At 39.0% G+C, this 15,363-nt stretch overlaps 1 protein-coding gene across 2 annotated transcripts in view; it reads right to left on the bottom strand.

The window, feature by feature from the left end:
* Positions 1 to 15,363, bottom strand: part of CDH13 (cadherin 13) — a 442,930-nt gene that overhangs the window by 228,886 nt on the left and 198,681 nt on the right. For both annotated transcript variants that reach the window (XM_038147938.1, XM_038147939.1), the window contains exon 5: positions 3,205 to 3,357. In XM_038147938.1, coding sequence (XP_038003866.1) covers positions 3,205 to 3,357 — 153 coding nt within the window. The remainder of the gene's footprint in view (positions 1 to 3,204; positions 3,358 to 15,363) is intronic.

Genomic DNA, 15,363 nt, shown 5'->3' with positions numbered 1-15,363 from the left:
AATCACTGGTCTTCAGACTTCTATTTTCACTGCCCCTCTGTTTGACCCTTTGTTTCCCAATTCATTGGGGTTTTATCAACACTGAGCACAAGTAGCCTTCCAGCCTGACTGCAATCCTTTTGCTCCGTTATCACATCTCTTTACTGAAGCACTTGATTTTTTTTTTTTTTTTCTCAAGGAAAGAACTGAAACGTCACTAATATTTCTGCTCTACTGGAATTAGAAAAGACTATGGGTCTGAAGTGGACTCTGAATTTCTATAAATTATGGGCAGATTTTGGATGGTGTGCACCTCACTGATTTGAGTTAGAAAATCCATCTTAAATCTTCTCACCAATCTCCTTCATCTGTTTTTCCACATCTGCATTTTCCAATAGCAAATAAATAAACTATTTGCCATTGTCTGAAATTTCTGACTTAGCCTGATTTATTCAAATCTCCAGAGAAAACCAAATATACTTGAGAGCATATTTATACAATGCAACACCTTTTGCTCCCACTAAATAGGGGCTCTAGGCTCCCTCTTATCTCACCAGCCCAGAAGCAATTCCACAACGTGCCCAGAGCCTGCTTAAGCCCCTCTTCAGAGCATCATTTAGCAGTTTTGTCAACAAGCTCCAGCAAGCCCCAAAGTAAAACCATTCCATGTAAATCCATGGATGTACTCTGACCTGCAAAATTCCTATCAGGATGCTCTTTAACAAACCTCTCCAGGAGGAAAAAGGAGTTGGTACACAATTTTCTAACACAGTCTGTCTTTGCTGGGCATAACATCATCCCCAAATCCTCCTGCTCCTCTTCACAAGCAGCTTTCACTTCAAACTGAAGCTGACTGACATCCCTTGGAGTTTTAGAACACAAACCACAAAGTTCCATGAGAAATAAACTCGTAAACCAAGTGGATTAATAAGTTTATTTCAGAGGGTGAGGGTGGTGTCATTAATATGAGCTGCCTTACATTCCTCTTGCCACTTTGAGTTCCTTCGTTAAAAACAAATTTTAAACACAACTTCCACACAAATGGGCTCCACTGAAAAGAATGGCAGGCCCTGACCCTTAGACAGATGTTTTCACTCTATTTTGAAATATTTTCTAACTTTTACTAGAAATAAAATACTTAAACTGTAGAAAGAAGGGATTAACACAAACAATGGACAAAGTTGTCTGTGTAGAGTTTAATACTCTCTAATTTAATCATGTCTTCTAGTTATGAATCCAGAGAAGAACTCCTACAAGTTTTTCAACATTCCTCCAGGAGAAAGAGGGCAGCAGACCCAAATTTTCAAACGTTCAGTGAAAAAAAAAATTAACAGATTAAATATTCTTAGCTAATTTAAAATATTTGGAGGAAATAAATCAGTGTTCAGGCATCCCTGGGCGTAGCTGAAGGACTCAAACAGATTTTATCTTTTCATCCTTCTCCCACCTATGATTACACACTTGACATTCTGATAGTTTGCAAAGAACTTTTATTTATTCACAATGATCTCTTCTTTACTCGTTTGCATTTTGCTTTGAATATTTCCTTTCAGAACCACGGTGCAGGGCAAGGGGAAGCTCAAACAAAACCAGAGAAGACTTTTTTGAGAGAAATTCAAGGATATTTCAGGTTATTCACCTTTCAGTGTACCAAGGAAATCAGGAAGAAAATCCTGTTGTCTTCCTGACTCCATGCCACATCTTTATTGAGAAATAATATTCTGGATTTGAGACAGAGTAATCAGGCTGAGGTTCTCCTTCAGAAGATTCCAACCCCATTTTTTGCTGCAGGATGGGGGTGAGCTACTGAGCAGAGTGCTGGATAACAACTCAGGAAGCACCACAGACTCTCATTCACATTGCTCATTGCTCACCTGCTGTATGACATTTTTTTTGTGCATAACTTACATTGCTTCAAAGAGCCTCCTCTAGGGAAATGGGTTTGTCTTAATTTAAGTGTGCCTTTTGCCAGATCAGATATGAGGACCATTTGTGGTTTGCTGCATTAAGTTGAAAAGTCTACTATGACTTTCCAGGAGAAAAAATATTCAAGGTTTATACTCAACGCATTAAGGTGGAAATCCACTGATAAAATAAGAAACAGCTGGCAAATGAAGACAAGGAACAACGTTAAAAAGAGAAACTGCAATGTTTTTCTCGCAAGGAGGACGTCAGCAACTCCCATAAATCCTGTGCAAGTGCTTAACACACATTTCACTGCAGACCCAGATACGAAGGAGATGTTTACATGTTGAAAACCAGCATATGGTAAATTTTAGCAGTGCTGGTTGAGCAGTAGGACCCATCACCAAACTGGGAAAGTCTCCCAGAGGAGGAAGGAAACAGCACCGGAGGTACAAGTGGTGATTGTTACACTGCAGGAAATGAAAATGAGGGGTCAGGGATGGCAGCCAGGACTGTCCCCAAGCCTGTGTCCCACAGGGGGCAGGGCACCTTGTGCTCCCTCTGCCAGAGGTGGAGATAATCCCTGTGGGGGGACACAAAAGGCAGCATGCACCAACCACTGAGCCCTTGGAATTCTGCTGATCCTCTGGATAAGCATGGCCAGGGTCAAGTTCTGTGAGTGTACGTTCCCAGAGCTGGATGGAAAACATGAATTGACAGGTCCTCTGTTTATTTTATGCATTTTGGGACAAGGTGGCGCACTTGTTTTGCAGGTTTCAGATATCACTTGTTGGGTATTCAATGGAGAGAAACATTTCTATTGACAAGGAAAAGAATCTTTAGCAAGACCTTTGTAACTGATGTACATTTCATATGTAGCATTTTCGTATCATCAGAATCTTCTTTATCTCTATTAAAGACACCTATTACTAAAAATGGAGTTCAATGGTAGTTTCCATTGACCAGTTGACAATAAAAATAAAAATGTATAATTCTGTAGTACCATAGTGACAACTTCCCCAAAAGATCTTCCTTTGTCCAAACAAAATGTTCTATTCAGAAATCAAATGCACACACAATGTTCAGACAGCATTTCCACTGAAGATAAATGACAAAAAGTCCATGCAGAAAGCAGACAAATTTCAATTGCGTGAAAGACAAACACATTTACCATTTCCAACGGTTCTACTTGAAATTTCATAGCACAGCGGCTGCAATTGAGTCTTCAATTTAACTGCAGATCTTTCAGGAGCAAATGCACATTCAGAAAATGCATGCTATCAACACAGAGGCAGAGATGTTATCTCTCTGAGTACTCACCTCGTAATTGGCAATTGCTTCTCGATCAAGGGTTCGGGTCACTGAGACGTCCCCGTTCATCTCATTGATTCTAAAAATTCCTTTTGGGTCTTGATCTACTCCCTTCCCAGAGAGGCGAAACTTTACTCCCTCTGTCCCTTCACTTCTGATGACCTGCATGGCAGGAAACAAGCAATGGGCCACGTTGTAAAATCTTTTAAACTCATCCTAAAACCACATAAGTCATTTCAGTCTTTCAACTAATGCTGAGCTATGTTCCCTGCCAATAAAATGTAACGATAAAATATGATTTCAATCATTCACAAGACACTGTGCAATTTTTGTGTTAAACCCTGGAAAAGCTATTCATGTTCTTGGCCAGTTCCTATCTTATCTTTAGTGTCTTCAATTTCACTACTTAAAGTTTCTGTTATTCCATCACTGAATTCACTCCATGCCTAGAATTCGACATTTCATTTAATGCCATTTCTTCTTTTTTGTTAAATTGATAGAACAGCTACAAACTTGCAAAAAAAAAAAAGAGTATTGTATTGATTGCCAAGAAGCATTCTTATTTCACAACCCTTACCATACCAGAGAGCCATCACACAATGTTTTATTGGTCATTGTGAAGTCATTACACACTACTTTCAGGTTGGGTTTCCCCCCCCCCCCCCCCCCCCCCCACCAATTCTCTTTCAAACCCTTCCTTTCCCAGGATTTTAAATCAAGGGCAAAATCTCTGCATGAAAATATCAGAATATCCTGCCCAGAATACTGCTGTGTCACACAGCTGGAATTAGTCCACTTCCCAAATTCCGATTTCTGTATATACACACACCCATGAGTGTATGGCAACTCCTTGTTACTATCACCTTATTTTGCCATGAGAACAAAACCCCTAAAAATCCGATTTCATGGCAGCCTCCCATTAGTGACGGTAACATTTACCAACCTGCAGAGCCACACAATGTCAGTTATAAGCTACACACTTTGCAAATTTGTGTTTGCACACCAGAATCTGAGGGATTATAAATTAATCTTGCCCTTTAAGGCTGACAATCTTGCCAAGCCATTTCTTCCCTCCGCTGTTCGGCGTTCTTTTGTTTCTAGCAGTTTCATATTGCTGATTTCCGCAGAAACATTAAGTCAAAAATTTATATTCTGGTCTGAATTACAGCTCAGGAAGAGGAAGGGAGAAAGTGGCCTTAGAAATCTGGACCTTCTCCAATTTTGAGATCATAAATATGCAGGGTGTTTAATAATGTCCCTGAGGAAATAAATGTTTGCTGCCCTATTGCTGTGGGTTGAGCAGTGCTGGTTTGCAGATTACTGGGCAGTGAGATTTTGACTTAACTCCACAATCATTGTTTTTTTTATTTTAATTGAGAAAAAATTGCCACGAGTTATGAAATAGGAAATCAGCATTTTTGCAGATAAAGTGTTGCTTTCCAAACCCTTTGGGGAACGGAGAAATTTCGAAGTAAAAACCTGTTTCACCTCTTTTTTCTCCCTCCTTCCAACACTCAGAAACACTAATGGTTGAAGTTCCCTTCCAGTGTATTTTTGAGTAAGTCACGCCAAAACACAGAGGCAGACAACACTGCAGGTGACAAAGAGGCAAAGTCACTTTGAGACTTCTGCTTTGGTGATGAAACTCTATCTTAATGGCTCCTACTGAAAAGTTACCTGCTGTTCAGGTCATTTTTGGACCAGTTTCTGGTATTTTTACATCAGGCCTAAAAATACGAATTTTTCTTAACATAAAGCTATGTTTGAGATTTTACGATTCCATGACCATTTCTCACTTTTGTGGGAAAAGATGAATTGATTATTTTCTGCCCTGATGTCTGAGACTTATTATGATGCAAGTGCACCTTCCCCTCTAAGAACAGTGGTTTGAAAGGCCTGAAATCAGCCCCAGGTCAGCACAAAAGTCTAACTCAGAGGTGTTTATACTGCAGCCATTTCCACCAGAGCCATCAAATTTTTACCTGTTTATGACAAATTTAATGTGCAGTATAAACACAATGCCCCAGCTGTAAGAGTCCACAATAAGAGTGAAAAACAAATATTGGGCTCTGAAAGGGAATTTGTAAAAAAACCCCAGATATTCATGTGGAAATTTTTCTCCACACTAGACAGAAAAGAATGTAATAATGATGATGATAATAATAAAAATAATAATGATAATAGTAGTAGAAGTAGTAGTAATAGGGGTCCCTACAAACCCAACCAGTGGGAAAATTTCTTCTCAACATCAAATCTGGCAAAGATCTCCACCTTGAATTTGATGGTGAGGCATCCCAAAGGGTGCCTGAAAGGTCTGTACTCCTTGGAGCTAGCACATCCCACATCTCATCCCAACTCCAGCTGCAAACCCTTCTTCCCCATCTAATGCATGGGAGGAAGAGTGACCAGAGAACAGAGGTTTTCTAAAGGACTGGATGAGCTCACTCAGCCTTTTGAAGACTTCAGGGAGCTGTGCACACTCAGTGCAACCCTTTGCAGAGCTTTTCCTTTTATCAATTTACCTGTCCGTGCCTGCAGGCATGCACAGCACCTTCAGCCTGGTTTTGTGACACAGAGCCCAGCACAGCTCGGGCCACCACGGCAGCGTTTGCCCAGGGCGGCTCACAAAGTCATTTTCAGAGGGTTCCTTAAAAAAGCTTAATTAGCCACAAGAGGGAGCCGCGAACTCCCAGGAATGTCAGCGAGAACATTACCATCTCCTAATTAAGATGCTTATATAATGGCTGCATAGTTCAAAGAAAGTGTATTTCCCAGTTCACACGGAGCTCAGTACAATGAAAAGTTTAATAAAAATCAGGCTTAATTTGCCATATGGTTTGGTGCTTCAGCAGGAGCAAGGAAGAAAACAGGAGGATTGTCTGTCATCTCCTCTGGCAAGGCTGATTTGGAGCACTGGCACAAGCACAGCCCTGTTCACAGGAGAACTTCCTAGCTCACAGTGCATTTGCAGAACAATGCTTTCCCAATATCCTGGTGGAGATAAAACAAGGCCAGACTATTTCTGCCGCAATGTTTACTTTGGGATTTCATTTTTACTTTTCTAAAACGCATAAATGAAATCCCACAGTCACTGCTACCTGAAGCCCAGACAGAAACAGATATTTCCATAATTTTTTCACAGCTTCAGGAACTTCAGTGCAGGTTCTAATACTGAAAATGTCTGCACCATATGGCAGGGGCTACGTGTTGCAGATAAAGGCTCTGCATTCGTAGGAACTGGTTGTTAAAGCAGCACAGGACCCCACCACCCACCACTGGGAATATGGATAAGGCAGGAATACTTTATCCAGCATCCCGGTTTCTACCTATTTCATTCTCCCTTGCTCTGAGCTCACAGGTCAGAGGGGACTTTCTGTGGGCAGATGGCTCAGAATAGACACCAGCTGAGCATCCCACAACAACATGGGCTGTTGGAGGCTGTTCCCTCACCCAGGACACAAGGACAGCACTGGGTGGACACTCAGCCGTCGCTCACTTTCCCATCCCAAGGGCCCTTCAGAGAATAATTGGCAATTCAAGTGATCCATCCTACAGGCACAGCACCCACGAGAGCCCAGCAAAAGGCTCTGTGATCCTGCTCGGCTGAAAGACACTTCCAAGCAACCAGAGCATCACGGAGCTGACAGGAGCTGCTCGCTGCTGAGCCGTGGCCAGAACGTATTTCCCCAGCGCTATTTTTGGGCTGACATTATGTATCCCTCGCAGCCAAACTCATTTCAGCAATGTGATCCCCCTGTTGTTATGGGTTTATCACAAAAGTAAATCAGAGTGCTCTCAAGAGAAGAAGAGAAATAGAAGCACAAAAACCCCACGCTGCCCCGAGAGAGAGAATTCACAGTTCTGCAGTGCCAGCAAATCAGCTAAGCAGCACCATGCTCAGTCACCAGTTTTGTTCTTTAAGAAGTGTTTGGCTCAACCACTCCCATAATTTCTTAGTTCTTGATGCCAGGTGAATTATAGGTGCATCATAAGATTTTCACTTTTTAATTAGAAAACTAATCTGACCCCCAGACAGGAATACTTGGTTCATGTCCCAATTCTTTTCATTTCAGAGCATTACAGTGTCTCACTTGTAGGGTTTTTTGGGGGGTGTTTTTTTGGGTTTTGGGGGGTTTTTGGTTTTTTTGTTTGCTTGTTAGTTTGGTTTTTGGGGATTTTTTGGGTTCTTTGTGGTTTTGGTTTTGGTTTTTTTTCTGTAGGGTTGTTTGGTTCTGGGTTGTTTTGTAGGGTTGTTTGCTGGGATTTCCTGCTTCCCCTAGCCTCTTAGGAAGCAAATTTATTCATGGAATATTTAAAGGTGAACTATTTTTTTTTCCTCAAATCACTGTGCTCCACGAGAGCAAAACAATGGTTTAGGCCCATTGTTCAGATATTGTTTAAATAAACAGACACTTCCTGTCCTGCCATACTGAAAATTACTCTTTACAGTCAGAGGCTCCATCTGCTCCACGCTGCCTCAAATAGTCTTTCAACCAAAACAAAAGCAAAATATTCCCATCGTTATTCAAAAGCTTTAACTAACAGAAACTGCTTCATTACTGCAAGGTAAACATAAAAAAACCCGTGTCTAGAAAGGAATTTATACAGTTTGCTGACTTTAATAATTTATTATGTAAAAATTAGTACCTCTAGCTTCTTTAAAGAAATGCCAGATAAAGTGGCTGAGCGTGGGAGCCAAATTGTGCTCTTTGGTGAGGGCAGATATTGGCCAAACCTGGCCCTGCCTTTCTCTCTGGTTAGAACTTTCTCCAGGTCCACTCCATGTGCAGGTGACAGGCAAAAAGATCCAGTGGATTCATTCCCATAAAATTAACAGGAATTCTAAAGGTTCTCTAAGGGATTGTGTCCTTTACTGGTGATAATTAGGGATAAACCCAGTACAGGATATTTTTCAGGCCCCACTTTTTCTTGTTTGCATAATGGACCGTTAACTTCACTCTGTTATCAATCAAAGCACATCTGGGCGGGTGCCCTTTCAGGATGTTATCCAAAGCATCCAAAACAAGTTGATGGAGACAAGAATGAAGAATATTTGTGAAATTCAAGTAAAACTTCAGCAATTAAAGGTGTTTATGGAAAGCAACAACACAGGAGATATCACAGTCCTGAATTTCAAACCATTTCCAGATCAGCTTTCAATCTCCAGTCTGTGGAAGAGGCAAGGTTTTCAAAGCTGTGTCCATCTCCAAGAGCTTTCCTGAGAAGCTGAAACCAGCCATTCTCCCACTCAAATCCCGACATCTGTGCTTGCAGCTGGAGGGGCCCTCCAGAATCCACAGGCTCAGAATGGAAAGGGAATGTACAACACAGACCCAGCTCTGATACAGCCAAGGCAAGGAACACAAGGTTGAGGTGAAGAGTTTGGGTTCTGGGGGAAGCAGAGCTGGGAAAAACTACATTTAGTACCTCAGACATTCTTTCTGTGCCACCAGCTCCTAATGTTTTGCTTGGTGCAATTGACAGTCCAAATAACAATGCACATCTACAGATCTCCCAGAGAAAAGAGATGTACAACAGACTGGATTTAACCCAGCAAAGAAGGCCATAATTCAGTTATTTTAAACTTTAAGGACCTATTTTTCTACTTCAGATCCTGGATGAAACAGATTACTACAAAAATATTTGAATTTTGCAATTTAAGATAGAGATTTGGCTGAATTATTGCATGATACTTCTCAATCAAAGAGATTACTTAGAACTTTAAACACAAGGTAATTAATTTTTTTACAAAGTTTGGATTCTGGGTTTATTTCTGTGGATTATTTGTTATTTATTCTTACATATTCATACACATTTAAACCTCAGTGGCACTGGGCAAAACTCTTATTACAAGAGTAGCAATTATTTCTTAGTCATATTCTTTGCACTTGTTCTCTTAAGAATTACAGAAAAAAAAGGAACATGTGTATGACTACAATAGTGCATCTGTAAACTGAAGTGTTTTCATATCTGTATAAAATTTCTGAAATACTCAGCATGGGGTATTACTAATACCTTGAACATGAAAATTTTTATACCAACTTTCAGAGAAGGAACATGGGAATAAAAAAAGTCAAGCATTGAAATTAAATTAATTACAAAAATGAAAAAACAAACACTGGTATTCTCAAGAGGGTCCTTTTTAGCATTTTAACTCTGAGCTTTGTCATGCAGAACATTTCAGGAAGTGTCAGATTTAGGAACAAGCCTGGGAGAATTGAAGTGGTTTTAGCATATTTTTGATGCATTTTTGCAAGATTGATTAGGGGCTGCAAATGGTACCAATGTTCCTCGCCTGAAGGCATTCAGACAAAACTGTGAATGCTCTGAACCAGCACCACACTGAGGACTTTGTGTACACGAAGGAAATAGAACTTGCACTGCTCAAAAAGTGGGTGAAACATTGAAGGATTTTTTTTGGACTGGGGCTCTACTTCCTATAAAATGTACTATACCAACTATTCTTTTGTTGCATCAGTGCAAACACAATGTTTTACTAAGTAGAAACAACTGCAAATCTGAAATTTGACAAGGTTCGTAAATTCGATAAGCAAATGTTTCAACAGAGTATCTCAATGTATGAAAATGACACCATATATTAAAAACCAGCGAAGTTGTTTCACCACCAGGGCTCCATTTCCCTGATCTTTTTAGAATAATCAAAACAAATAGGATATTTGATATTCAACCAAAAAATATCTTCTCAACATAATGGCTTTCTATCATAATTATGCATAAATGTTTGCAAAATTCAGATCAACTTTGCAGTGGGATGCACAGGTGTTCAAATGAAGCAAAATGAATTCATACATGTGGGAGCCCTGGGCACTGGTGGATCCCTTCAGCCCCAGGTTCATTATTGTAGTTGCACACAGATGCAAGAATTCTCCCTGAAGAACCCTTTCCGGAGTTACAGGGATTTAAATTTGAGGATTTAACCAATATAAATAGCTAACAATGAGCATTTGCTCAGAGATCGAAGCAAAGTAATTCAATAAACACATCAAGATGTGCATTAGCTTTTGTAGCAGGTAATTCCTCAGCTTCCTTTTACTCCTAATTTATAAAGAGCAAGGAGATTCATTACAAATAATTTCCCCTCTCCCTGCTCCTAGCAGTCTGTTTCACAACTCTATCTGCAGACTCAGGATTCTGTACACAGCACCGCCTCTCTACAGCACAGAGGTCACAAACGCAGGTTTTAGTGGCCTCAAAGGGAAAGGACTCAGAAATGTTCCTTGTCACAGGAGGCCTGGCTCTTTCACCGGCTGGCCTGGCCTTTCAGGAGCCATTTAAGCACCATGTTTGATTTGCTATTTAAGTGACTTGCACACCCTGTCACTTGGAGGAATTGGAGCACCGCTCTCTGCTGAGTGACAGCCAGACGGAGCAGCTCCAAGCTGTGCTCTGTTAGAAAAAACCTGACTGTGATTGACAATATTAAAAGAAGAACTCAAAAGATCCCCTTAAAAACAAACAAACAAACCAAGGGATTATTTGGATTTAAAAAAGAGCTTTACTGAAAGCTTTTCACAGATCAATAAAGGCAGAAATTAAGAGGCAGCATTGCCACATTTGATGATTTGGAATCGCAGCAATTCAGGACTTAGGACAAAATGCCCAATGTGTAATCACCACAGGTGTAGCTAAATCTGGAAGAAATGGGAAAAAAGAGGAGAACAGACCCAATTTACAGCACCTCTTCCCAGGTATTTCACAGTGCTATTTATTCTGAATAAGATCAAAGTCTTAATTTATTACTGAGAGCCTCTTGTGCAGCACCCAGACAAGCAGGATGCACTGATCCAGCCCTGGGCTGGGGGCACCAGGGCAGCATTCGAGCTGGAATAATCTGCTGATGAGGGCTGGAGAGCTCTGCCCTGGCTTGTCTGGGGAAAACAAAACCCTGGCTGCTTGCTCTCCCTGCAGCCACATTTGCTGCCCCTGGGACTCAGCTACAAATGTTATCTTTAGATCCATGCACGCAGCAAAGAAAGGAATCAAGACCTGGATTAAGTGGGACCCTCCAGCTGGGCAGAGTAATTGGAATTGCAGAATAAGACACTGAAGTTGCAGAGCCGACCTGAGGAGCTGAATAGGAGTAGTAAAGTGAGAAAATGGAGCTGGTGAGAATGTTTCACCTAAAATGCTCTTGAAAGTTAAGACTCAGCTGTAGCTGAAGAAATTTCTTGGAAGATTTGGACTAATTTTATTTTTCCTTTAGCTAGCAACCTGATGAGTCTTGAATGTAAAAATATTTTGCAATTAAAATGAACTTAGAGGAATAAGTACCCTATCAAAAGTACTTAATTTTTATAATTGAAGATATTAAAAAAGAAATATCATGATGAAGGGTATTTTTTTCTAAATTTGGTTCGATTACATGAAGTCTGTCTAATACTTGTGGATACTTGAAGAACCTGCTTAGCACCCAATTCCCACTTGTAGCAAACAACCCACAGATCTAATTATAGATTTTCCTCAGTCACTAGTTCCCTAGGAAACAAATCCATGGCTCATGTCTTGTTCATGGAAGGTCACAGGAGGAAGATAAATATTTTTCTGTGTATAGAAACTTATCTAGAGGTCACAGGTCTGCATCTCAGCAGATGCTGGTGCTTCTGCCAAGGGCAGATGGCAGCTGTGTTTGATAGTTATCTGGAATATTTAAAATTTTCAAACATTTCAGTAGGATGAAGCACCAAATACTTCTATTAGTAAGTTTGTGCTTTTTAAAAATTTTAATTGAGATTTTAATTTTGGTTCTCTACACTCATTTCAATTTTTATCAGTGGATCCACCTCACTTCTCATCTAAAACCATCAGAGGTCAATTCAAAAGAGCTGTGAGTTGTCACAACTCCTTAAAAATTGTAGGCAGAAATGTAACTTAAAGTTATGAATGGTAAATGTAATTTGTGTTTTCTTCATATTAGCCCTTAAATTATCAGTGTCATCACAAACCTGATCAAAAATTTTACCGACACGCTTAAAAAACCTTTTGTTAGCAATTCCACATGTGACTGTGTTTGAAGAGCTAACATGGACTACATGGCACAAACCTCTGAAAATGTTACTCAAAATAAACTTTTAACTACACCTTGATAAATGTGACTGCTTCTAATTTGAAACAAAAGCAGTCTATAGTGGCTAAATGTTAGCATTTATGTATTTTCTTATCGAAACCCAGACACTTTTATTAATATTATATTATTCTACAGTATTAGTATAAATCCTAATCATACTAGCACTGAAAAGAGATTCAAAAAACAGCAAATTAAGTATCTACCAGAGTGACTTCTGCTTGGTTTTAGTACAGCCAAGCACTCAGTTCATGACGTGGAATCGTTACTTGAGTAGTCAGAAGATAATGAAGGGTGGCTCTCTGATCCTGATATTTTCACTGCATTTTTTGCTGTTTATTCTGTGGCAGTTTTATTTCAAAATGGTAATTTGAATAAGAGCAGCCTGTGCCCCAAGATCCAACATGTCAAACTTGCAGTAATTCAAGGGGTTTGGAGAGACCCAAAACGCAGAACATCTGCTCCTTCCCAGGTTCTCCACAAAAATACAGGAGGTCTTCGGAGTGAACTTTTAAAACTACTGATGCATTTCTAAAAACACAGAAATGGATCGAGTGCAATCACAAAGTCCTGGCAGGCACCATGAGATCAGGATGGTTCCTGTCACTGCTGCACACCAAGGATTTATTTTATGTATCCACTGCAAACAGCTCTGCCCCTTCTTGTGCCTTTGTGAGGGCTCTCTCCAACAAAATTGCAGACAATAAGAAATGATTCCTGTTTACTCACATCAAGATAACTCTGTATACCTAATTCTGGACTTGCAAAACTATTTAATTCAATTTTGCAACAACACCAATTACCCAACCTGAATTTATGCAGAAAAGAGCTGCTCTAGGTTAGTGTGATAATTCATGCAAATTTTATAATTTCCTTCCTCAAAAAACTGGAAGCTGAGCCATAAAATTTAAATGCAGAGAGCATCTACATTTTGTGACTCAGCAAGCCAAAAGTTGTCGCTGTTCCAAGTGAGGGTGTCTTTGCTTGAGTCTCATCTCCTACTGACACAGATATTTGTATCAATATTTCTGCATGAACATTTGCATTTGTGTGTAAATGTTGGCATCTATACCTGGAGAAACTGTGGGAAAAGGCCAAATTTGGAACAGGAAAGGCTTTAACTACCCTTTCTACCTAGTGAAAGCTCTCACAGTCCTTAGCAAGTGTTATCTTAAGTGAACAAGTTGCCACTGATTTTCTCTGCTGGCAAACAAATGTCAACCTGATTTAATCCAAGTACTCATTTAGAATAAAGAACTCTACATAAAGCAAAAAATATCCTACAGAAATAATCTGAAACGTTGAGGGGATTACAAGGATATTGGAAAGCACTGCACAGCTGCTCGCTTTGAGCTCCAACAGATTATTTTAAGAGTATAAGTAAGATTTACTGGTATCTCTGAGAATAAATAACAAATAATCCCCAGAATGTTGAGTGATCAATTACACTGTGTTTAAAGTAATCTCTTTTAGGAAGCCTTACTTCAGAATTCAGCTAAACTAGTGTCTTGTTGGCCACCATAAGAAAAAATGCCTTTGAGTCAGGGGACACAAAAATGTTCTTCAAAATATTTTCCTGGTTTTCAAAGTGCATTGATAAATACAGATCTTTTACTCAACTTTCACTAAGCAAGAAATAAAACTACAATGTAATAGTGTAGAGGAATGATTCTCCACATCATTCCAATGGTAGCATTGCCCACTCTTGTGGAAGATTCCAACAAAAAAATTAAAGCTAGAAATGCAAGCTTAGTTAAAGCTTCAGTAATTAGGTTCTTTAAAGACTGCGCGTGACAACTTTTGGATGCTTTAAACAATAATTATTAAATATGGGCTTGAAATATAAATGCTCTTTTAAAATATGAACCACTTCCAAAGACAACCTTTATGGGAACATCTAGAGTGAAACTGTTAACATAATGATCTGTACTGCATTCTTTTTAGAAAATAACTTTCTAAGCTGCCTAAAGTGTGATACTGTTATCTTACACATCACCAGCTACATAAATAAATAGGTGAATAAATAAAATTTTAAAATGCAGCTTAAAAAAAACCTTCATTTTTGTCGCTTATCTCTATTTTTATCCCACATGCAGCTGTGTTTTCAATGTTCTGTGAAATCCAGTCCATCAATGTCTAACTTAATTCTTTTCCTAACAAATATACCTTAAAAAACAATATTTAATGACATCTAAGACTGCAAGAAAGAAATGTTCCATATTGCAGTTCAGAATGTAATAGTTGGTGGCTTCTATCAGCAACTATTAAGAAATAAAATATTCATGCTGAATAACCCATATAACACACAAAGAACATAAATTCTGTTGTTGAATTAATGGAATAAAATTTACTTTTTAAAGGAAGGAACCAGAGGGTAAATACACACAAGGTTCTACAATAAAAGTTTTGATTTTGCCCAATGGTGCCCTGAGGCCAAGAAAAAATTGTAGGCTGTAGAAATAATGGATTCTCTTTTTTTTAACACTGCATTTCATAAACTTGCAAGTTAGTTTCCGCCTCTGAATTTATCATTTATCCTAACTTAAATCTTAATTACAGTTTTTTTACAATTAAAACCAAAAAATTGCTGAGATTTTTAATACACTTGTGGCTAAATACAAGATATTTTTCCACTGCCTCTAGCAGCTTTATCTTTTCTAACTCTGACAAAATTAGATGCTTTCCAGTCACATACAATTGCTTTGCCATAACAGTGTTGAAAGTCAAAAAATACTATTTAAAGCTAATAGTAAGATTTTGTGAAAGTTTGAGCTGTTAAATTACTAAAGTGTTACATACATAGGATTGGTGGATAATGGCTATGGTGTTCTTTATCTTGCAGAATGTAAATGTAGCTAATAGTGTGGAAAAAAAATCATTTTAATACTTAGCTGAGATTGAAGAAAAAGGATAGAGAAAGACATTCAAGAAGTAAAATTCACACTGAATAAACCAGAGCAAAAAAGAAAAAGGAGGATATTTTTATAAAGTATTCTAAATGTTAGAAAGAAATTCCCTCCTTTGTAACAACAAGATTTTTATTTAAATGAGCTCAGGAGTCACAGAGGTTCTGTTCCATCTACCAG

This window comes from Motacilla alba, chromosome 11 (genome assembly GCF_015832195.1).
Source record: "Motacilla alba alba isolate MOTALB_02 chromosome 11, Motacilla_alba_V1.0_pri, whole genome shotgun sequence".
Taxonomy (NCBI): domain Eukaryota; kingdom Metazoa; phylum Chordata; class Aves; order Passeriformes; family Motacillidae; genus Motacilla; species Motacilla alba.
The sequence above is the reverse complement of the archived record's forward strand: the minus strand, read 5'-3'. Positions and strand labels throughout refer to the sequence as shown.